General features: G+C 36.6%; 1 protein-coding gene across 3 annotated transcripts in view; it reads right to left on the bottom strand.

Moving 5' to 3' along the window:
- The window catches only part of SCLT1 (sodium channel and clathrin linker 1), a 260,510-nt gene that overhangs the window by 193,962 nt on the left and 40,898 nt on the right, over positions 1–25,650 (bottom strand). For all 3 annotated transcript variants that reach the window (XM_032632761.1, XM_032632760.1, XM_032632762.1), the window contains exons 3-5: positions 5,477–5,535; positions 4,893–4,965; positions 1,757–1,812 (exon numbers count right to left, since the gene is read on the bottom strand). In XM_032632761.1, the coding sequence (XP_032488652.1) occupies positions 1,757–1,812; positions 4,893–4,965; positions 5,477–5,535 (188 nt within the window). The remainder of the gene's footprint in view (positions 1–1,756; positions 1,813–4,892; positions 4,966–5,476; positions 5,536–25,650) is intronic.

The following is a 25,650-nucleotide window of genomic DNA, read 5'->3' as shown; positions in this document are numbered from 1 at the left end:
ATGACCTTTAAAAGTTAAACTTGGGATAGAATAAAACTCTGAACATTTTTAGAAGAAAATGTAAGAGAAGATCTTTAGGACCACAGGCTAAGAGAGGATTTGTTACACACAAAGACCAACAACCATAAGAAGACTGATATATTCAACTACCTCAAAATTAAAAAAAAAAAAAAAAAAGGAAAAGAAATTTCTGTTGATCAAACATATCACAACCTGGGAACAGATATCTGAAACATACCTATTGTCTAGCACATTGAATGTGCCATTGGCACTCATTATTCATTCCCATCCCTTTCCACATCCCAGCAACTTTCATAATGGCTGAAAGTCTAAAACTATGTTTCCCGGATGTCCTTGCAGCTGGTGTGGTGGATAGAATTAAAGGTTCACCAGTGACGGGCACTTGAAGGGGATATAGAAGGCAGAAGTGAGCTGAGAACATTCTTCTATAGGTAAGACAGATGGCAAGCAAAACTGATAGACGTGAGTGTCTCCTGAAGTGAGTACCTCACGCCCCACTTTCCAGTGTCAAGTTTTCAGCTCCATGGAAGTGATGCTGTAGTGGTAGCTACAGAGATGGTGGCAGCAGCATAAATTCCTGGCCTCAGAATTTCAGCCTCTAAGGTATGACTCTAAAACCAATTATCTTACCTACATAGTACTTAACTGTAAGTGACTAAATCCCTTCTTGTTTGAAGTGTCTATGATGGTTACTGTTTACACTGATCAGCACACCAGCAAATATTCAGAATACAGATTATATAAAGTACTTTGACAATTTAAGGAAAAGATAAAGAGAAAATGGGAAAAAGAAATGAACAAGCGTTTCATGAGAAAACCACATGGGTAAATAAATACATGAAAAATGGTTAACCATATTGATATTCAGGAAAATGTAAGTTAAAACCACAATGAAATACCATTTAGGACTCAAAATAACAAAAATTAAGAAACCTGGTAAGAGCAATTGCTGATAAAATATACAAATCAATAAGAACTCATAAATATCACTGGGGGGAATGTAAATTGGTATAGCCACTTTGGAAATTAGGTTGGCAATATATTGCAAAATTGAATATTCACATAGCCTATGACCCAACCCTGAAACTCTTCTGCTTATGCATGATATTGAGTCGAAAAAAAGTAAGTCTCAGAAGACTAAATAATACTACTTTTGGAAGTTTTTAAAAATGCAAAACTAAATAATATATCATTAGGAATACACATACCTACAAAAATTTTGAAAAGCAAGGGAACGATAAACAAAAATTCAAGACAGTATTAACCACTGGCAGAGGGAAGGAGGGGCATGCGATAGGGAAGGAAAACATGGATAAGTGCACCAGTACTGATAATATTTTAGCTCTTAACTGGATGGTGGGTTGACAGGTTTCCATTTTATCAGTATGTTTCCTAATATAATATATATTCTATACTATACTATTCATGATTGCTAATATTTATAAGGTGCTTATCATGTACCCTATTTTAAGCAATTACTTTATCCCTTACAGTCAGCTCTAAGAAATAGGTTCTGTTATTGTCTCCCACTTATAGATGAGGAAACCCTAAAGCACACAGAGGTTAACTTGTCCAAGGTCATATAGCTAATAAGCAATGGAGCCAGGAGTCAAAAAGGAAATCAGGCCCTAGCGTCCACACTCATAACCAGTACACTCCATGAATAAAATACCAAATAACAATAATAAAAGTTACCTAAGACAACAATAAGATAATCAGTAGTTAATTGATCTACCTTTCATTTTCCTTGATGACATTTTCAAGCTGTAGTTTCATCTCACCCATCTGTTTCTGAAAGAATAAAATATGGTTGCAGAAAAACATTTTCCAGACCATTAGATTTATATTAAGTAGTTCATTCATATGCAAGCAATCGGATACTATGACACTAGTCTACAGATAAGAAACAATTATTCTTCACTTCTAACAAGCAATATTAAATATAGATATTTTAATGATACACAGAACGTAATAGAACATTTTGAATAGAATATAAGTAAAAATATTTTATATAACATATTAATAAATATTTTAAAATGTAATTGCTATATTTAGAGATGTTTATAGGAAAAGAGATGTAAGATATTCCTTAATATGTCACTGTAAGAAATATCCGATGATCCCTAGACCTTGAATATATATCGTTTTTCACCTTAGTTTAGGTGAAGCCCATGTAAGTGCTTGAATTTCAAGAAGTAAAATGTTAATGGCGAAAAAAGCAAATAAAGATCTTCTTTAGCAATAATTCATTCAGTCTCTGACCACCTTGTTTAGTTGTATAAACTCTCTGCACTATACAAGGCTGCTACAGTAAACCAATGTGGTCACTAACACATACATTAGTAGGAAAGATGGTAAAAAAAAAAAAAAATCACTAACTAAAATACCAATACGAATAAAATATATACTGTAAAGGGAATGAAATGAAGGTATTTTTAATTTTCTCTGAGGGGTTAAAGGGATTATAAGATTTCAACAGGAAAGAAAGGGCATTTCAAGTAGGGTGAAATATGAGTAAAAGCAAAGAAGCAAAAAATATTAGACAACACAGGCATAGTCATCAGTTCTAAGAGTAAACGAGCAAGTGGAGATCAGGAAGGAGGCCATGTAAAATCATACTTAAAACAAAACTGCAATCAATTCATGATCTGTCGATTACTCTTGATTGGGTACCCCAGGCTAAAGGAGAAGAGCCAATCCTGGAGTGAACCTGGCAAGGGAAGGGTGGAACAGGCAATCCTCCAAGCCTTTCTCTCTCCCTTTCAACTAGAGAAGCTCAAGGAAGCTTCCCCTAGGAAAACAGTAACAGCCAATTATAACTACAAAGCCGGCTTGAAAGGTGAACCTTTCCCAGGTCCCTGCTGTGCCTGAATCACAATTAAATCAAAATGAATGAATTCACTACCAGATAACTGAGAACTGACCACACATGGAGCTATGCAATGAGAGGTAAAACTGGAAAGGCAGGTGGCAGGTCTTGCTTGAATGCCATGCAGACTAAGAGGTTTGGATTTTATTGTAGCAATTATCCCCATTTTGTAATTATTTTTTTAAAAATCAATCTTTAAAAATTGCAAAAATGTCAGCGTATCTTGAAAAATATTATTCAAATAATTAGGTAGGATATATGCATTAACTAGGATTCAGGGTGGATCATGACAGTAACACTAAAGATTCTTTACTGTAAAATATTTCAAAACATTTAATCGTTGAAAGAAAACAAAAATTCAGCAGTACCTTTCTTATCATCAAATTTTCCCCTATTATTTACATTTTCTGGAAGAAACTTTCATATAGAGAATTATTGTGAATATTTTCCTGCTTTCAAGATATACTATTTTTTGACTGGTCAATAAGATAAATCATAAGAGCTACTGCTACTCAATAATATCTATGTGAGCAAGTGTTTTAAGAAGTAGCTGTCAACATCTTTTTGTCTCTACAAGTAGCAACTATTCTTGCCCCTTAGGCTTTCCGCTACAGCTTCCTCTCTCTTGAAATTAATCCAGTAATCACTCTTAGATGGAGAATGTCAAATGGAAAAACGAAGTTAAACACCTTAGTAAACTAGCTGATTAAAGACATATATGAATCAGGTAAATTATAAAAAATTAAAATTTAAAACACTTTAATTTCAAGGTAACTAGATATTCCATTTTATAACAATCAAACCATATGTCATTATAGCAATTTTGAGAGAGTGAATCAGCAGAAACTTTAGGCTCACTAGTCCTAAAAATAAAAGCAAAATACCATTTGTGCAAAAGAGAGCTTTCTGTTGTTCTTTATCAATTAAAAAATTTAAACAAACAGCTCATACAGCTCAACAGCAAAAAAACAACCACCCAATCAGAAAATGGGGGGAAGATCTAAATAGACATTTCTCCAAAGAAGACATACAGATGGCCAACAGGCACATGAAATGATGCTCAACATCATTAATTATTAGAGAAATGCAAATCAAAACCACAGTGAAGTATCACCTCAGACTGGTCAGAATGGCCATCATCAAAAAGTCTACAAACAATACATACTGGAGAGGGTGTGGAGAAAAGGGAACCTTCCTACACTGTTGGTGGGAATGTAAACTGGAAAACAGTATTGAGGTTCCTTAAAAAACTAAAAGCAGAGTTACCATATGATCCAGCAATCCCACTCCTGGGTATATATCCGGAAAAGACAAAAACTCTAATTCAAAAAGATACATGCACCCCAATGTTCAGAGCTGCACTATTTACAATAGCCAACAGTTGGAAGCAACCTAAGTGTCTATCAACGCATGAATGGGTAAAAAAGATGTGGTGTACATATACACAATGGAATATTATTCAGTCATAAAGAATGAAATAATGCATTTGCAGCAACATGGATGGTCCTAGAGATTATCATACTAAGTAAAGTAAGTCAGAGAAAGACAAATATCATATGATATCATTTATATGTAAAATCTAAAAAAAAAAAAATTATACTTAAAACAGAAACAGACTTACAGAAGTAGAAAACAAACTTATGGTTACCAAAGGGGAAAAGAGGAGGCAGGGATAAATTAAGAGTTTGGGATTAACAGATACACACTACTATATATAAAACAGATAAACAACAAGGACCTACTGTATAGCACAGGGAACTAGATTCAATATCTTGTACTAACCTATAATGGAAAAGAATCTGATAAAGAATACATATATATATACACACACACATATAAATGTGTATAACTGAATCACTTTGCTGTACACCAGAAAATAACACGTAAATTGATTACAGGTAAACATTTTCTTCCATCAATGTTTTTGTAAAGAAAGGGAGTCTATTTTTTCTTTTTTTAATAAGAAAATATTACCAAATGGTTGATAGCTATGATTCCATACCTGATAATATTTCAGCTGCCCATTTAGCTCTTCCAGATGCTTATCATACTCAGTAATAAGAGGAACTAAAAAGCTAAAGAAAATTTCAAAGTTAAAAAGATACATATTCTTTTTAATCTAGTTTAATAAATATGTAACATGAAATAAATTAAACATCAAAATTTTTGTTAATTTTCTCCATAGCAATCAATACTTTGCCTTTTTCCTAAACCAGAGGTTCTCAACCTTAGCTCAATTAATATTTTAGGCTGAATAATTTTTTGTTGTTGGGGGCTGACCTGTGCACTGTAGGATGTTTAGTAGCATTCCTGGCCTCTACCCATTAGATGCCACTAGCACCCTTACCCTCCACAATTGTGACAAGCAAAAATGTTTCTAGACATTGTCAAATATCTGGGGAGGGAAGGGAAGCAAAAATCACTCAGTTGAGAACCACTATTATAGACAATAATACTGTCAATTCAATGACAGATCATTTAAACCTAATTATAGCAGAATATAAAATAAATATTCCTAATACTAAAAAATTAACAATAATTAAACATAATTAAGAAAATAATATTTTTCTGGTAATTCAACCTTACCTTTGGTCAACTACTGAGTTTTCTACTGTGTCACCTGCAACTCCTTTGAAGACAGATTTCTATAACAGAAAATACTGCATATTAAAATTTTGTTTTCTTACATCTTTCTAGTCAAAACTGACAGTAGTTTAAAATTAAATACAAGTAAACATTTTATAACCTTAAATCTGTCACTGCAATTACACAAGAGGGAAAGAGAAAAAAAAGTTATATTAATTGATGCCGAAAATGTATTCAGTAAATTTTAACACCCATACATAATAAAACTCTTGGCAAAATAGAAATAGGAAGAAATTTCTCGATTGATAAAGAACATCTACCAAAAACCTACATCAATTACTATTCTTCATAGTGGAACATCAGAAGCACTGCACGAAATTCAGTAATAAAACAAGGCTGCTCACTATCACTGCTAAAACTCAGCATTGTACTAAAGGTTCCAATCAGTGGAATCTGCTGCAGGGACAGGGGGTTGGAGATCTAAAGGTTGAAAAGGAACATACAATACTATTCTCATCTACAATTTGACCATTTACCTAGAAAACTCTCTCTATAATCTACCAATTATTAGGACTAAGAACAGAGTACACCAAGTCACCAGACAGAAGATCAAACATAAAAAAAAACAGCTGCTTTCCCAAATACCAGCAATAATCAGAAAATGTGATAGGAAAAAATATGGTATTCACTACTATAAGAAAAGGTAGTACTTGAGAATAAAACAAAAAAAAATGTTGCAATAACTTTAATAAAATATTTACTGAAGGACATAAAGGATCTAAATAAACAGGGTTCTATACCATATTCATATGTGGAACAGTCAGTATTATAAGTGTATCTGTTTCTTAAAATTCACTGCAGGTACAATGCAATTCCAAAAAAGAAATCCAATAGAATAATTTATGAAACTTGATCTTAAACAGATGGTAAAGTTCCTATGTTTGAGTAAATGTGCAAGAATAGCCAAGATAATCTGGCCAAAAAAAAAAAAAGAGGGGAGAACTTGCTCTATATGACAAAACACTATAATGCTAGAGTAATTAAAATAATATGGTTCAGACACAGTAACAAACAGAACAGTACAGAAAATTCAGAAATAGATTCAAGTACTTATGGGTATGCAGTATATAAAAGAAGTGGAATTATAACTATAATAAATGGACAAAGTACTGCTTTTCAACTAATAGTGTTTGGTAAAAAAGTAAAATTAGATCCCAGCACACACTAAATGGAAAGAAAATTACAGATAGATTAAAGATCCAAATGTTTTAAAAATTTAACAACTATTTAAAGAAAATGTATTATTGACCTTGAGATACAGAAAGCTTTCTTAAGCTCTAAAAATGCAGAGACTATTGTCTCCTTTGTTCACCAATATTCCAAGCAGTGCCTGGCATACTCTCACTCAAAATACATTTTCTAGCTGAAAAACATAAGTAGTAAAATCTATAAATGGAAGAAATAACATATTTTACAATATCCAAATTTAAAACTTCTATACAACTAATGACACCATAAGCAAGGTTAAGAGGACAGTATAATTTTAACATGACCAAAAAACACAGTAACTATTATAAAGTATGCAGAAACATTCAAAACACAAGGAGATGTATAAGAACTTTCAGTGGAGCTTTTACTGTAATTAAAAAAAAATAGGATAAATGAAAAATAATACAATAGGATCTCATAAGTAGGTCAAAGGATTAGCAAGACATATGTATCAACATGGATATATCACCAAAAAAGGGGTTACCTTCTAGGAGTAGAAGGAAGGGAATGGGACAGAGGGAAGGACAGACAGATTCAAAGGGATTTTTTTAAAAAATGAAGTATAGTTGACTTATTGTGTAAGTACTGTACACAGTACTGAGTTAGGTGTATAGCAAAGTGATTCAGTTATTTCATATATATACATTTCAGATTACTTTTCATTGTAGGTTATTACAAGATACTGAATATAGTTCCCAGCGCTATACAGTACATTCTTGTTCCTTATGTATTTTACAAATAGTAGTTTGTACCTGTTAATCCCAAATTCTTAGTTCTTCCCTCCCCCTCCTTATCTCCCCTTTGGTAACAATAAGTTTGTTTTCTATGTTTGAGAGTTCGTTTCTGTCTGTATATAAATTCATTTGTATTTTTAGATTCCACATACAAGTGATATCATATGATACATGTCTGACTTACTTCACTAAAGTATGATATTCTATAGGTCCATCCATGTTGCTGCAAATAGCAATATTTCATTCTTTTTTATGAGTGAGTTAATATTCCACTGTATATTTATACTACATATTCTTAGACCAATCATCTGTTAATGGGCCCTTGGGTTGTTTCCATGTCTTGGCTATCGTAAATAGTGCTGCTATGAACATAGGGGTGCATGTATCTTTTTGAAATACAGTTTTCATCTTTTCTGGATATATACCAAGGAATGGGATTGCTGCAGCAGATGGTAACTCTATTTTTAGATTTTTAAGGAAACTCCATACTGTTTTCCATAGTGACTACACCAATTTACCTTCCCACCAATAGTGTAGGAGGGTTCCCTTTTCTCCACACCCTCTCCAGCATTTATTATTTGTACAGTTTTTGATGATACCCATTCTGACCAGTGTGAGGTGACATCTCTTTGTGGTTTTGAGTTGCATCTTTCTGATAATAAGTGATGGTGAGCATTTTTTCATGAGCCTGTTGGCCACATGTAAGTCTTCTTAGGAGAAATGTCTGTTTAGGTCTTGTGCCCAGTTTTTGATTGGGTTATTTATTTTTTTGTTATTGAGTTGTATGAGCTGCTTGTATATTATGGAAATTAAGCCCTTGTCAGTCGCATCATTTGCCAATATTTTCTCCCAGTTGGTAGGTTGTCTTTTCATTTTGTTTACGGTTTCCTTTGCTATGCAAAAGCTTGTAAGTTTTATTAGGTCCCATTCATTTACCTTAGCTTTTATTTCTTTTACATTGGCAGAATGATCTAAGAAAATATTGCTATCAGTTATGTCTAAGAATGCTCTGCCTATGTTCTCTTCTACAAGTTTTATGGTGTCATGTCTTAAATTTAGGTCTTTAAACCATTTTTGTATATGGTATGAGGCAGTGTACCAATTTCAGTGACTTACATGTAGCTGTCCAGCTTTCTCAACACCATTTGCTAAAGAGACTGTCATTGCTCCATTGTACATTCCTGCCTCCTTTGTCAGAGGTTAACTGACCATAGGTGTGTGAGTTAAATTCTTGGCTCTCTATTCTAAAGATCCATTGATCTGAAGTCTGGAAGGGTTATGCCTCCAGCTTTATTCTTTTTCCTCAGGATTGCTGTGGCAATTCGGGGTCTTTTGTGGTTCCATATATATTTTACGATTATTTGTTCTAGTTTGGTGAAAAATGTCATGGATATTTTGATAGGGATCACATTATATCTGTAGATTGCTTTGGGTAGTATGGCCATTTTAACAATATTAATTCTTCCAATCCAAGAGCATGAGATATCTTTCCTTTTCTTTGAATTACCTTCAATTTCCTTTATCAATGTTATATAGTTTTCAACTCCTTGGTTAAGTTTACTCCTAGGTATCAATACTTTTTTCTTTTTGATGTGATTTTAAATGGGATTGTTTTTACACTTTCTCTGATATTTTATTGTTAGTGTAAAGAAAAGCAACAGATTTCCGTATATAATCTTGTAGCCTGCTACTTCGCTCAATTCATTTATTAGTACTGAATAGGTTTTACGTGGAGACTTTAGGGTACTCGAAATAGAGTATCATATCACCTGCAAATAGTGATGTTTTAAGTTCTGCCCTTCCAATTTGGATAAAATTTATTTACTTTTCTTGTCTGATTGCTGTGGCTAGGATTTGCAATACTATGTAGAATAACAGTGGTGAGAATGGGCATCTTGTCTTAAATCTGAATTTATTGGGGGGCCTTTCAGCTTTTCACTACTGAGTATTATGTTGGCTGTGGGTTTGTCATAAGCAACTTTTATTATGTTGAGATATGTTCCCTCTAAATCCACTTTGGTGAGTTTTTATCATGAATGGATATTGAATTTTGTCAAATTTTTCTGCATCTATTGAAATTATCATGTGGTTTTTGCCTCTGCTTTCATTAATATGGTGTATAATATTGATTGATTTGTGTATTGAACCATCCTTGTGACCCTGGAATGAACCCAACTTCATCACGGAATGCTCCTTTTTATGTATTGTTGGATCCAGTTTGCTAATATTTCACTGACAATTTTTGCATTTATATTTGTCAAAGATATTCGCCTGTAATTCTTTTTTCTGCAGTGTCTCTGTCTGGTTTTGTTACTAGGGTGATTGTGGCTTCACAGAATGACTTTGAGACTGTTCTCTCCTCTTCAATCTTTTGGAATAGTTTGAAAAGGATACATTTAAGTTCTTCTTTGTATGTTAGGGAGAATTCCCCAGTGAAGCCATCCAGTCCTGGACTTTTGTTTGAAGAGGTTCTTAGGTCTGTCTACCAAGACAACAGAAATAAAAGCAAATACAAACAAATGGGACCTAATCAAACTTAAAAGCTTTTGCACAACAAAAGAAATCACCAACAAAATAAAGACAATCTACAGACTGGAAGAAAATATTTGCAATGATTCAACTGACAAGGGTGTGTGTGTGTTAATCTCAAATCCCTAAATTATCCCTCCCCATCCCTGTCCCCTTTGGTAACCTTCAGTTTATTTTCTATGTATGAGTCCGTTTCTGTTTTGTAAATAACTTCCTTTATATCATTTTTTTAGATTCCATGTATAAGTGATATCTTATGGTATCTGTCTTTGTCTGACTTACTTCACTAAAGTATGATATCTCTAGGTCCATGCATGTTGCTACAAATGGCATTATTTCATTCTTTTTATGGCTGAGTATTATCACATTTTATGTATATGTGTGTGTGTGTGTATATATATATATATACCACATTTTCTTTATCCATTTCTCTGTCAATGGACATTCAGGTTGCTTCCATGGCTATTGTAAATGCTGTGGCTATGAACATTGGGGTGCATGTATCCTTTTGGTTTAGTTTTTTTTTTCTTTTTAAAAAAATATTTATTTTGGCTGTGCTGGATCTTAGTTGTGGCACATGGGATCTTCATTGCAGCATGCAGGATCCTTAGTTGCAGCATGTGAGTTTCTTAGTTGCAGCATGCAGTTTTCTTTTTTTTTTTTTTTTTTTTTTTGCGGTATGCGGGCCTCTCACTGTTGTGGCCTCTCCCGTTGCGGAGCACAGGCTCAGGACGCGCAGGCCCAGCGGCCATGGCTCACAGGCCTAGCCACTCCACAGCATGTGGGATCTTCCCAGACTGGGGCACAAACCCATGTCCCCTGCATCGGCAGGCACTCTCAACCACTGCGCCACCAGGGAAGCCCGCATGCAGTTTTCTTAGTTGTGGTGTGCGGACTTCTTAGTTGAGGCATGTGGACTCTTAGTTGCGGCAAGCCTGCAGGATCTAGTTCCCCGACCAGGGATTGAACCTGGGCCCCCTGCATTGGGAGCATGGAGTCTTACTTACTGAACCATCAAGGAAGTTCCTGCATGTATCCTTTTGAATTAGAGTTTTCTGTAGATATATGCCCAGGAGTGGGAATGCTGGATCATATAGTAACTCTATTTTTAGTTTATTAAGGAATCTCCATACTGTTTTCCACAGTGAATGCACCACTTTACATTCCCACCAAAAGTTTAGGCGCGTTCCCTTTTCTCCACACGCCCTCCAGCATTTGTTATTTGTAGACTATTTAATGATGATCATTCTGACTGGTGTGAGGTGATACCTCAGTGTAGTGTGAATTTCCATTTCTGTGATAACCAGCGATGTTGAGCATCTTTTCATGTGTGTATTGGCCATCTGCATGTCTTCCTTGAATTCTGCCCATTTTTTGATTGCGTTGTATGTCTTTCTTTGATACTGATGTGTATAAGCTCTTTGTATATTTTGAAATTAATCCCTTGTCAGCAATAGCATTTGCAAATATTTCCTCCCAATCCATAGCTTGTCTTTTTGTTTTGTGTATGGTTTCCTTTGGTGTACAAAAACTTCTAAGTTTAATTAGGGGACTTCCTTTTTTTTTAAGGAGCCTCATTTTATTTGTTGAGAGACTATTCTTCTTCTTTTTAAGTATTTATTTATTTGGCTGCACCAGGTCTTAGTTCTGGCATGCGGGATCTTTGTTGCCACATGCAGGATCTTTAGTTGTGGCATTCAGGATCTTTAGTTGTGGCATACAGGATCTTTTAGTTGCAGCGTGCGGGCTCTTAGTTGCATCATGCAGGATCCAATTACCTGACCAGGGATCGAATCCAGGCCCCCTGCATTGGGAGTGCAGAGTCTTAACCGCTGGATCACCAGGAAGTCCCCATTTGTTTATTTTTGTTTTTATTTTCATTACTCTAGGAGGTGGATCAAACAACATCTTGCTGTGATTTATGTCACAGAGTGTCCTGCCTATGTTTTCCTCTAAGAGTTTGATAGTGTCTGGCCTTACATTTAGGTCTTTAATCCATTTTGAGTTTATTTTTTGTGTATTGTGTTACAGGATATTCTATATTTCATATACTTCATTCTTTTCCATGTAGCTGTCCAGTTTTCCCAGCACCACTTATTGAATAGACTGTCTTTTCTTTATTGTATATTCTTGCCACCTTTGTCATAGATTAGCTGACTATAAGTGCGTGGGTTTATTTCTGGGTTTATTCTGTTCTATTGATCTTTGGGTGCTTTTGTGCCAGTACCATACTGTTTTGTTTACTGTAGCTTTTTAGTATAGTCTGAAGTCAGGGAGTGTGATTCCTCCCGCTCCATTTTTCTCAATATTGTTTAGGCTATTTAGGGTCTTTTGTGTTTCCACTCTAATTTTTAAATTTTTGTTCCAATTCTGTGAAAAATGCCACTGGTATTTTGATAGGGATTGCACTGAATCTATAGATTGCCTTGAGTAGTATGGTCATTTACCAATATTGATTCTTCCCATACAAAAACAGGTCTTTTGCCTCAAGTAGGTTTATTCCTGGATATTTTATTCTTTTTCATATGATGGAAAATGGGATTGTTTCCTTAATTTCTCTTCCTGATATTTCATTGTTAGTGTATAGAAATGCAACAGATTTCTGTATATTAATTTTGCTTATTTTTATGTTAATTTTGTATTCTATGACTTTACCAAATTCATTGATGAGCTCTAATTTTCTGGTGGCATCTTTAGGATTTTCTTATCACCATATCAACTACAAACAGTGACAGTTTTACTTCTTCCTTTCCAATCTGGATTCCTTTACTTCTTGTCTTCTCTTATTGCTGTGGCTAGACTAGGACTTCTAATAGTATTTTGAATAAAAGTGGTGAGAGTGGGCATCCTTCTTCCTGACTGTAGATGAAATGCTTTCAGCTTTTTAACACTGAGCATGATGTTAGCTGTGGGTTTGTCATATGGCCTTTATTATGTTGAGGTGTGTTCCTTCTATGCCCATTTTCTGAAGAGTTGTTTTTTTTTTTATCATAAATGAATGTTGAATTTCATCAACAGTTTTTCTGCATCTGTTGATGTGTTCATATGGTTTTTGTTCTTCAAATTGCTAATGTGGTGCATATCATTGATTGATTTGAGGATATCAAAAAATCCTTGCATCCCTGGGATAAATCCTAGTTGATCATGGAGTATGATCCTTTTAATGTATTGTTGGAGTCAGTTTGTTAGTATTTTGTTGAGGAATTTTGCATCAATGTTCTTCAGGGATAATGGCCTGTAATTTTCATTTTTCGTGATATCTTTGTCTGGTTTTGGTATCAGGGTGATGGTGGCCTCATAGAATGAGTTCGAAGTGTTCCTTTCTCTGCAATTCTTTGGGATAGTTTCAAAAGGACAGGTGTTAACTATTCTCTAAATGTTTGGTAGAATTCAATTTTGAAGCCATCTGGTCCTGGACTTCTATTGGTTGGTAGTTTTTAAATTACTGATTCAATTTCTGTACTGGTAATTTGTTCATATTTTCTCTTTTTTCCTGGTTCAGTCTCAGACTGTACCTTTTCTAAGAATTTGTCCATTTCTTCTAGGTTGTCCATTTTATTGGCATATAGTTGCTCATGGTAGTCTCTTATAATCCTTTGTATTTTTATAGTGTCAGTTGTACCTTCTTTTTCATTTCTGATTTTATTAATTTGCACTCTCTCCCTTTTTTTTCCTGATGAGTTTGGCTAAAGGTTTATCAATTTTATCTTTTTCAAAGACCAGCTTTTAGTTTCGTTGATCTTTCCTACTGCTTTTTTTTTTTCAGTCTCTATTTCATTTATTTTTTGTGATCTTTATGATCTCTTTCCCTCTACTAACTTTGGGTTTTGTTTGTTCTTCTTTCTCTAGTTCCTTTAGTTATAAAGTTAGGTTGTTTGAGATTTTTCTTGTTTCTTGAGGTAAGCTTACATCACTAAAAACATCCCTCCTAGAAATACTTTTGCTATGTCTAATAGGTTTTGGATCAGCATGTTTTCATTTTCATTTGTCTCTAGGTATTTTTTAATTTCCTCTGATTTCTTTAGGGATAAACTGGTTGTTCGGTAGAATATTGTTTAGTCTTCATGTATTTGTGGACTTTTGCTTTTTTTTTTCCTTGTAGTTGATTTCTAGTCTCATAGTGTTGTGGTCAGAAAAGATGCTTGATAGGATTTCAATTTTCTTAAATGTACCTAGGCTCGTTTTGTAGCCAAGTATGATTTATCCTGGAGAATGTTCCAGTTGCAGTTGAAAAGAATGTGTATTCTGCTGGTTTCAGATGGAATGGTCTATTTATATATCAAGTCCATTTGGTCTAATGTGTTATTTTAAGGCCTGTGTTTCTAATTGATTACATCCATGGATATAAGTTGGATGTTAAAATCCCCTACCATTATTGTGTTATTGTTGATAGTTCCTTTAATATCTGTTAATATTTGACATATTGAAGTGCTCCTATGTTGGGTGCATATATATTTACAATTGTTATACCTTCTTGGATTGATCCCTTGATCATCATGCAGTCTCCTCCTTTAGGTCTTGTAACAGTCTTCATTTTAAAGACTTTTTTTTTTTTTTCTGATAAATATTGCTACTCCAGTTTTCTTGTGATTTCCATTTGCATGGAATACCTTTTTCATCCCCTCACTTTGTCTGTGTGTGTGTCTAAATTTGAAGTAACTCTCCTGTAGGCAGCATATATATGTCTTGTTTTTGTATTCATTCAGTCTGTGTCTTTTGGTTGGAACCTATAATCTGTTTACGTTTAAGGTAATTATAAATAGGTATGCTCTTATTGCCATGATTTGTTAATCATTTTGGATTTGTTTTGGGGGTCTTTTCTCCCCCACTTTCTTCTTTTGTTATCTTCTCTTGTGATTTGATGACTATCTTTAGTGTTATGTTTGGATTCCATTTTCTTTTTGTGTGTATTATCTATTATAGATTTTTGGTTTTCAGTTATCATGACATTTTTGTATAGCAGTCTATATATGCACATGACTGTTTTAAGTTGATCTCTTCATTTCAAATGCATTTTAAATACCCTAAATTTGTAATCTCCTCCCCCCCCACAATTACTATTGTTCATATGATATTTTACATCTAATTATTTTGTGTATCCCTAAACTACTTATTGTGAATATAGATTATTTTACTAGTTTTGTATTTTAACCTTCCTAGCAGCTTGGTGTGTGGGTGATTTCCTACCTTTAGTGTATGCTTGCCTTTACTGGTGAGCTTTCTCATTTTGTAATTTTCTTGTTTCTAGCTGTGGCCTTTTCTTTTTCACCTAGAGAAGTTCCTTTAACATTTGCTACAAAGCTGGTTTGGTGATGCTGAATTTCCTTTAGCTTTTGCTTGTCTGTAAAGCTTTTGATTTCTCCATCAAATCTGAATGAGAGCCTTGCTGGGTATTCTTGGTTGTAGGTTTTTCCCTTTCATCACTTTAAATATATTGTGCCACTTTTTTTGGGTATGCAGAGTTTCTGCTGAAAAATCAGCTGATAACCTTATGGGAGTTCCCTTGTATGTTATTTGTTGCTTTTCCCTTGCTGCTTTTAGTGTTCTTTATCTTTAATTTTTGTCACTCTAACTACAATGTGTCTGGGTGTGTTCCTCTTTGGGTTAACCCTATATAGGACTCTCTGTACTTCCTGCACTTAAGTGACTATTCTTTTTCCCATGTTACAAAAGTTTTCAGCTATTATGTCTTCTAATATGTTCTCAGACCCTTTCTCTTCTCCTTTTGGGTCCCCTATAATTCAAATACTAGACTTGGACTTGGTATTGTCCCAGAGGTCTTTCAAACTGTCCTCATTCTTTTCATTCTTTTTTCCTTCTTTTGTTCAGCAGCAGTGATTTCCACTACTCTATTTTCTAGCTCACTAATCCATGCTTTGGAATCATTTAGTCTACTATTGCTTCTTGTAGTGTATTTTTCACTTCAGTTATTGTATTCTTCATCTCTGTTTAGTTGTTCTTTATATTTTCCATCTCTTTATTACAAACTTCTGACTTCTTGCTCTGTGCATCCATTCTCCTCCTGAGTTCTTTAACCATCTTTATGGTCATTCCTCTCAACTCTTTCTCAGGTAGACTGCCTATCTTATTTCTTCTTTTGGGGTTTCATCTTGTTCCTTTGTCCGGAACATATTCCTCTGCTGCCTCATTTTGTTTAAGTTGCTATTTGTATTTTTATTATGTGGTGGATTAGTTATGTTTCTCGATCTTGGAGAAGTGGCCCTCTGCAGGAGGCATCCTATGCATCCCTGCTGGGTACTCCCGTCTTGTCACCTAAGTTATATGCTCTAGGGGTTCCCCCTAATAGGGTTGTGTGGATCCATCTCTTCTGGTGGGCTCTCTGGGCAGTCTAGTAGGCTTGGTTGACCCCTAGTCTGGTTGCTGGCTAGGCCCTGCCTTATGTGGATGCTGTTGGTTGCTGTTTAGTGGGGCCTGGTCATGAGGTGGCTGGCTGTGGAATCCTAGGGGGCCGCAGGACTAGTGCTGGCTCACTGGTGGGTGGAGTCAAGGTCCCAAAGATTCTGGAGCTGTTGCCCATCCACTGTTGCCAGATCCTGGGACTAGACTACTGGTGGGCAGAGCTTGTCCTGGAGTCTGGCTGCAGGGCCCAGAGATCACAGAGATCATTTGAGAATGTTGGGTGGTTGGGGCCAACTCCTGACACAGTTGGGTATGGGCTCCAGGGTGTCCTGAAGGTGGCTTTGGGCTGCTGGTGGGCTAGGCCAGGGCCTAACTGGTCCAAGGGTAAATTGTTTTCTTGCTTCTGTTGTCTGCCCCCTGGTGGGTGAGGCTGGTTGAGAGGACTGTGCAGGCTTGCAGGCAGGAGGAGGCGGTGCCTGGTCACTTGTGAGTGGAGCTGGGTGTTGGTCCTCTGGTGGGCAGGGCTTCCAGGGACATGTCTAGAGGAGCCTGTGGGCTCATGAGGTCATGAGGCAACCTGTCTGCTGATGGGTTGGGCTGTGTCCCTGCTCATTTAGTTGTTTGGCCTGAGGCATCCCAGCACTGTAGCCTGTAGGCTGTTGGGTGGTGCCAGGTCTTGGCACTAATGAGCTTAAGGGACGTTCCCAAGATGTCAGCAGCCATAGAAGCAGCATTCAGGTGGCTGAATGTTCCCCAAAATGTCTGACACCAGTGTCTACATCCCCAGAGTAAGCTGCATCTGCCCCCATCTCTCGACGAGACTATCCAAGACCAGCAGATAGGTCTGTCCCAAGCTCCTATCAAATTACTTCTTCTGTCCTGGGTCCCAGTGCATGTGAGGCTTTGTGTGCGCCCTTTAAAAGTGTAATCTCTATTTCCCCCAGTCCTTAGGAGCTCCTGCACTTAAGCCCTGCTGCCCTTCAAAACCAAGTGCTCTGGGGGCCTATCTTCCTAGTGCTGGACCTGGGCTGGAGAGCCCACTGTGGGGCTCAGAACCCTCACTCCTGTGGGAAAACCTCTGCAATATAATTATTCCCCAGTTGGTCACCCAGTTGGGGGGTATGGGATTTGATTATATCAGGAGTCCGCCTCTTCTAGCCATCTTATTGTGATTTCTTCTTTTTGTCTCTATCTGTAGAAGATGTTTTGTGATAGGTTCCAGTCTTTTTCATCAATGATTTTTCTGCTTGTGATTTCAGTGTGCTCATGAGAGGTGAGATCAGGGTCTCTCTACTCTGCCATCTTTAACCTTGGAGTGACTTATATGTGAGCTCCTCTTTTGGTCTCTGCATTTTCCTTCTCCTACTTTGTTTCTCTGGGTTGTTATGAATGTCTATTGGTAAAGCCACTGTGTGGAAGGATCCTGGGACCAGAGCTCTCTGCTCCAATGACTACATTATCCTCATCACATGAAGAGAGGCTTCTTCTTTTTCAGGAGTATCTGAGAGCCTCAAACCTTCTTTCTACTCCACCCACTCTTCTCCTCAAAAGAAGCAGCTGTCTTATCAAACTGTGCAATGGGGAGAAGAGTCACTGCCCACACCTACTGTATGTTTTTGATTTGTGGTTACCCTGGATTTCAAGTATGCTGACCTATAACTATACCTACTTGCATTAAACTGATAGTCACGCAAGTGCAAACACATCGTAAATGATCTACATTTTTATATTTCCCTGCCCCACATTTTGATTTTGATGTCCTATTTTATATCTTGATGCTTATCCTTTTTCTGTTAATCACTTTTGCTTATAATCACTATTACAATTTTTTGTTTTTTAAACCTACATTGCTTATTTAAGTGATCTTCAATCATTTTATATATTTGCCTTTCCTATTGTGATTTTCCCTTTCCTATAGATTCTTGCTTTTTCTTTTTTTCTATTTAGAGTAGGGTAGGTTTAATATTGCTGTATGTTTTTAGTTTTTACTTGTCTGAGAAATTTTTTCTCTCTCCTATTCTAAATGATCATCTTGCTGGATAGAGTATTCTAAGTTGCAAATTTTTCTCTTTCAGGAATCTGAATATATCATGCCACTCTCTTCTGGTGTGCAAAGCTTCTACAGAGAAATCAGCTGATAGTCTTATGGGGATTCCTGTGTAACTGTTTTTCTCTTGCTGCCTTTAGAATCCTCTCCTTATCTTTAACTTCTGCTATTTTAATTATGACATGTCTTGGTGTGAGGCTGTTTTGGTTCATCTTGTTTGGGACCCTCTATACTTCCTGTACCTGGATACCTGTTTCTTTCTTTAGGTTGGGGAAGTTTTCAGTCATTATTTCTTCAAATACATTTTTCTCTCTCTTCTTCTGGAATTTCTACTATGCATAGGTTGGCACACTTTATATTATCCCAGAGATCTCATATGATGCTCTCATTTGTTTTCATTTGTCTTTCTGACTGCTTTTCTGACTGGATGAGTTCCATTATTCTATCTTTCAGATGAATTATTTGTTCTGTGTCATTTAATATGCTATGCATTGCTTCTAGATTGGTTTTCACCTTAGCAAGTGAATTGTCTAATTTTGATTGGTTCCTCTTTATAGTTTCTATTTCCTTGTTACAGTGATCTACATTTCTATCAATCTTTCTTAATTCCTTTAGCACTTTTACTAACTCCTTTTTGAACTCAGGGTCTGATAGACTGGAGAATTCTGTTTCGTTATTTGTTCTTTCAGGGGATTTCTCTTGTTCTTTTAGGTGGGAGTAGCTCCTCTGCTTTTTTTTTTTTTTTTTTTTTTTTGCGGTACGCGGGCTTCTTGCTGTTGTGGCCTCTCCCGCTGCAGAGCACAGGCTCTGGACACGCAGGCTCAGCGGCCATGGCTCACGGGCCCAGCCACTCCACGGCATGTGGGACCTTCCCAGATCGGGGCACAAACTCGTGTCCCTTGCATCGGCAGGCGGACTCTCAACCACTGCGCCACCAGGGAAGCCCTGCTTTTTCATTTTACTTAACTTTCTCTGTCTCTATGAATTTAGGGGAAACAGTTATCTACTGTGGTCTTGAAGGGGTGTTTTTATGTGGGAGTGTCCCTATGTAGATTAAGTGAGCCCAATCTTTTTGGTGCGAGGGCCAGTTTTGACATGGATGCCAGCCACATCTTTCCTTGGAGTGTGCTGGCTGTTATCCCCTTGACAGAGGGTGTGATTGGTGTTGTGGTGTCCAGAGCCTGTGCAGGATGAGGGGCAGGTCCTCCTCTTTGCTGTCACCACCCTGTCAGGGGCAGGGTCTGTCCCCTAGTTGTTAAAGTAGAAACTCTGAGGGTTGTGTTAGATCAGGCTCTGTTGTCCTTGAGTGTGTGGTCACAGCAAACGTATATGTTGCCCATGCAGTCATCTGAAGTTCTGTCCAGAAACAGCCCAAGGTCATGTCTCTTTCTCTGTGTATTCATCCAAGACCTAGTGGTAGGCTGTGGTATGGAATAGGCTGGGGCTGGGACACAGTGGCTTGCAGGAATCAAGGATGTAGTCCAGTTGATCAGTCATTTACTTTATGATTAATGTTTTTTTTAATCCTGTTGAAGACATCTTGCCTATTATAAGCTGATGGACTTTTCTCCCAAATTTTCTTCCGAAACCCTTACTATTTTAATACTTTATACATTTAGACATACAATCAATCCAGAAGTTACATCTGAGAATAGTACGGGTAGGGATCAAGATTTTTTTTTTCTCCTACATAAAAATCTGGTATAGGTAGGGCTACTTCTGAACTCTATTCTGTTCAGTTGCTTTACTTGTCCATCCTTGGCCAACATCACACTGTCTTAATAATGAGAGCTTCACAATAAACCTTGACTTCTGCTACTATCTGTTCTCCAGCTTGTTATTCTTCTTTAAGATTGTCTTAGCTCTTCTTTGCCTTTCGCATAAAAGTTTTGGAAACAACTTGTCAAATTTGAAGAAAAAAATCCCCCGGTATTCTGATTGTGATTTTGTTGAATTCAATTAAGCTATGTAATCCATGAACACAGTATATCCTCACATTTATTATCTTAAGCTTTACATTAGAATTATTTCTAAGTATTTAATGTATTTTCATGCTACTGTAAATAGTATCACTCTTTAAATTTCATTTTCAATTGAATTGTTGCTATTTATAGAAATAAAATTAAATTTGTAATTTGTCTTGTATCCAAAAACACTACTAAATTCATTTATTAAATCTGACAGATTGATGATTTTTGAATTTTCAATATACATCGTATTGTTTTCTACAAATAATGATAGTATTATTTCTTCCTTTCCAGTTTTTGTATCTTTATTCATCTTGCTTTGAAGAAAAGTGATTTTACCAGGCATCCATGCTTTATTCCCATTTTCAGGGGGAAAACTCAACATTTCACCATCAAGTACAATGCACATCTAGTGTTTTGTAGATAGTCTATCAAATTAAGGAAGTTTCTTTCTGTTCCTAGTTTCCTGAGACTTTTTATTGTGGTAGGGAGTTAAATTTTACTAATTATTTTCTGATTTCTTGAGATAATCATATAATTTTTCTTCTTTTTATTCTGTCAACATGGTGATTTATGTTAAACACAAATGTTAAACCATCTTTGTTTAATTAATATATTTTATTTGCTAATAATTAAGTATTTTGAAACTAAGTTCATGAGTAAGATTGCCTATAGTTATCTTTTTTCAAAACTCTGTTCCAAGTTTGCTATCAATATTATGCTGGGCTCAAAAGCAGTTGAGAAGGAATTCCCCATTTTGTACTCTCTGGAACAGAGATGTAAGATTGCTTTTACTTCTTCCTTTTCATGACTGGAAAAGTTCACTATGAAGTCCTCTAGACCTAAGGTTTTCTTTAGTTGGAGTTTTAAAAAATTTCTTTAATGCTGTGTTTAACCCATATATTCAAATTAGTATCATTTCAACATTTCAATAAAAATTACTGAGATATTTTATTGGTGTGTCACACTAAGTGTTTTGAAATCCAGTGCAAGTTTTACACTTAATAACACATTTCAAGCATTCAATAGCATGACCACTGAAATTCTAGAAAATGTGTTGTTTTTACCCTTTCACATTTAGATCTTTGTCTACCTGAAACTGATTTTTGAGTATAGTGTGAGGTAGGAATCTAGTTTCATTTTTTCCATATGAGTATCCAGTTTGACCCAGAACCAATTTATTGAAAAGACAGTCCTATCCCCCTGTTCTGCTTGTCTTAAATCAAGTGTCCATATATGTGTGAATCTGTTTCTGGACTCTATTCCATGTCATCTATTTATTCATCTACACAATCTTAATTACTGTAATTTTTGTAATAAGTCCTGATATCTGGTAGGGAAATTGTTCCTAACAGTTTTTAAGACAGTCTTAGCTATTCCTGGTCCTTTGCCATTCCATATAAATTACCTGTGAAGTTCCTCAAAAATATCTGTCAGGATTTTGACTGAGATTGCACTGAATTTATATATCAGTTTGAGAAGAGCACTTTCTAAAAAAATAAATTATCTGTTCATCTGATGCCATCATCTAGGTAGGATCTGGACAGGTCCTTGCCTTCTAGACTCTGCTACTTTCCACATTCTGGGGTATAAGCAACTGACTGAGAGGCTCAACCTTCAGAGCTTTGATGAGAACACAATGGAGCCCCCCCTCCCCCATTCTTGCAGGAGAATGTCCCTGCCAAGGCAGAACAAGGGCAGAAAGTCCCTGGCAAGGTTCTAAAATCACAGGATGCAGGAAAAGATGGAGTCTTAGAGGAACCAGACCAAAAAACCTTGAGTCCTCATCTGTCTATAATATGGGCCTTGGGCCCTTGTGTGTGAGTTCCCAGGAGTCACCCATTCTTGCACTCACTCTAACCCAGGGTAGATCAACAGACTTATCCTCCTAGAGATCAGATTAGATGCTTTCCACTTCTCACTCTCCTCTACCTTCTCTGTCACTGGTCTTGCTGTTTGCTTTGTGGTAACAGATGAAGTTTCATAAAGAAGCCAATTACAAATGTAGAGAATTATGCAGGCTGGCTGATCAGGCAGGAAAGGAAAGGAACAAACAGACTCTCTAGAAAAAGGAACTTGTTAAAGGTGTCTCTGGCATCTGAAGAGGACTGATGAGGATGAAGAAAAAATAAAGACAGTAGTAATATAATCAGAAGGCAAAATACAGATAGTAGTAAGATAACCAGGATCTGGTCATAGCTGAAAACACCATCATAGAAAAGAGGTCCTGTAAATAAATGAGCTTACCGTTCAATCTAAATGTTGTTTGGACATCATCTTGAATTCCCTATGTTCACCAGGTCACACTTCTGGGAATCCACCATCCTGGCAATTCTGAACTGCACCAGATCTATCCTACTAGTAGATAAATCATCTCTCAAAGATGTTATCTGTGAATCTCCAGATCTGATTGGGGGTGGCTGGAGTTTTGATTAGGACCAGAGTACAAGGGACTAGGAAGAAGCTAGGAGGAGGAGTAGCGGCAAAGATAAAGGAGTAACGAGAAAGGGGAGCAAGATGAACAGGGCAGCAAGTGGACAGTCTGGAAGGAATAGGGGAAGAGCTAGGAACAAAAATCCTTAAGGTAGGGTGGCAGAAAGGGATGACACTCGTCAGAAGAAGGAAACAGGTACAGCATAAAGCTGAAAGAGGTGGACAGTGCTGAGAAGTAGACTGAGGGCTAAAAGATTGAGGAGACAGGGGAGGATGGTGGGTTGGATAACATGAGCAAGAAGGAACAGAAATAGGAAGTGGAGGCAGGGAATGGAATGGAGAAATTAGAGGTAGCTTTCCTGTCATTTTTTCAAATGGCATTTCTCTACTCATCTTGTGAAAACGAGTAACCAGCATAAGCTGAGAGCTATTCCAACAACTATATCTCACACACTATTGCTCACATCACTCCATGTTGGAATGCTCACTGTGAGATGAAGTAAAACAGATCAGGGACTTCCTTGGTGGTCCAGTGGTTAAGAATCTGCCTTCCAATGCAGGGGATGCAGGTTCAATCCCTTAGGGAACTAAGATCCCTCAGTCAGGGAACTAAGATCCCATATGCAGTGAGGCAACTAAGCCCACGTGCTCTAGAACCCCATGCCACAACAAGACAGAAGCCCGTGTGCCGCAATGAAAGATCCCACATGCCGCAACTAAGACCCAACGCAACCAAATAAATAAATAGATATTTTTAAAAAACCAACAGATCAGATTTGTGGTTACCAGAGGTGGGGTCTAAGGGGAGGGAGAAATGGATGAAGGTGGTCAAAAGGTACAGCTTATAAGATCCAGCTAATTAAGATTAACACTGATGTCAGTAGGCCCTTCCTATACAATAAGTCTAGTTACCAACTGTCAACTTACAAAGATATTACATTACTGTTGACTATATTCAACTGTACATTTCACCCTGTGACTCATTTATTTTGTAAATGGAAGTCTAACTTAATTTCCCAAACCTATTTCAAACATACCCCACCGTGCCTCCCTTCTGGCAACCACCTGTTTGTTCCCTGTATCTATGACTCTCCTTCTGTTTTGTTATTTTTGTTTATCTGTTTTGTCTTTTAAGATTCCACATATAAGGGAAATCATACAGTAGTTGTCCTTCTCTGACTTATTTCACTTAGAATAATACCTTCTAGGTCCATCCATATCATCATAAATGGAGAGATTTCAATCTTTTTATGGCTGAGTAATATTCCATTGTACATGTGTACCACATCTTCTTTAACCATTCATCTATTGATGGGCACTTAGGTTGCTTCCATATCTTGGCTATTATAAATAATATGCTGCAATAACAAAGGGATGCATATATCTTTTAGAATTAATGTTTTTGCTTTCTTTGGAAATACCCAGATGTGGAATTGCTGGATTGCATGGTAATTATATTTTCCATTTTTAGAGGAACCTCCATACATTTTCTGTAGTGAATGCACAAATTTGCATTCCCACCAACAGTGTACACGGGTTCCCTTTTTTCCACATCCTAGCCAACAACTGTTATTTCTAGTATTTTTGATAAAAGCCACTCTGACAGGTATGAGGTGATATCTCATGGTTTTGATTTGCATTTTCCTGGTGATTAGGGATGTTGAGTATCTCTTCATGTATCTGTTGGCCATCTATATGTCTTCTTTGAAAAACGTCTATTCAGCTTCTCTACCCATTTTTTTTTTTTTTTTGCGATACGCAGGCCTCTCACCGCTGTGGCCTCTCCCGTTGCGGAGCACAGGCTCCGGACACACAGGCTCAGCGGCCATGGCTCACGGGCCCAGCCGCTCCGCGGCATGTGGAATCTTCCCAGACCGGGGCACGAATCCGTGTCCCCTGCATTGGCAGGCGGACTCTCAACCACTGTGCCACCAGGGAAGCCCTTCTCTACCCATTTTTAATCAGGTTGTTTTTCTGATGTTGAATTGTATGAGTTCTTCATATATTAACCCCTTATCAGATATATAATTGGCAAATATCTTCTCCCACTCAGGAGGCAGCTTTTTCATTTTGTGAATGGTTTCCTTTGTTGTGCAAAAGCTCTTTAGTTTGATGTAGTAACATTTTTCCTTTTGTCTCCCTTGCCTAAGGAGACAGATCCAAAAACATACTGCTAAGAAAGATGTCAACAACAGTACTGACTGTTTTATTCTAGAAATTTTATGGTTTCAGGTCTTACATTTAAGTCATTAATCCATTTTGAACTTTTGTGCATGGTGAGAAGTCATCCAGTCTGATTCTTTTGCATGTAGCTGCCCAGTAATCTTGCTTTCTTTGTCATTCACTATATAAGGTGGGTTAGTTTTTGGACTTTTTATTGTGTTACATTGATCTATGTGTCTGTTTTGTGCTGGTACCATACTGTTTTGATGACTGTAGCTTTGTAATATAGTTTGAAATCAGGGCATGTGATACCTCCAGCTCTGTTCTTCTTTCTCAAGATTATTTTGGCTATTTGGGGTCTTTTGTATTTCCATACAAATTTTAGAGTTATTTGTTCTAGTTCTGTGAAAAATGCCATTGCTATTTTGATAGAGATTGCACTGAATCTGTGGATTGCATTGAATAATATGGTCATTTTACCAATATTAATTCTTCCAATCCATGAACACAGGATATCTTTCCATCTGTTTGTGCTGTCTTCAATTTATTTCATCACTGTCTTATAGCTTTCTATAAGGTCTTTTACCTCCTTAGATTTATTCCTAGGTGTTACGATTTTTTATATACAGTATCATCTCATCTGCAAACAGTGTAAGTTTTATTTCTTCCTTT

The sequence above is a fragment of the Phocoena sinus genome, chromosome 5 (assembly GCF_008692025.1).
Source record: "Phocoena sinus isolate mPhoSin1 chromosome 5, mPhoSin1.pri, whole genome shotgun sequence".
Lineage (NCBI taxonomy): Eukaryota > Metazoa > Chordata > Mammalia > Artiodactyla > Phocoenidae > Phocoena > Phocoena sinus.
The sequence above is the reverse complement of the archived record's forward strand: the minus strand, read 5'-3'. Positions and strand labels throughout refer to the sequence as shown.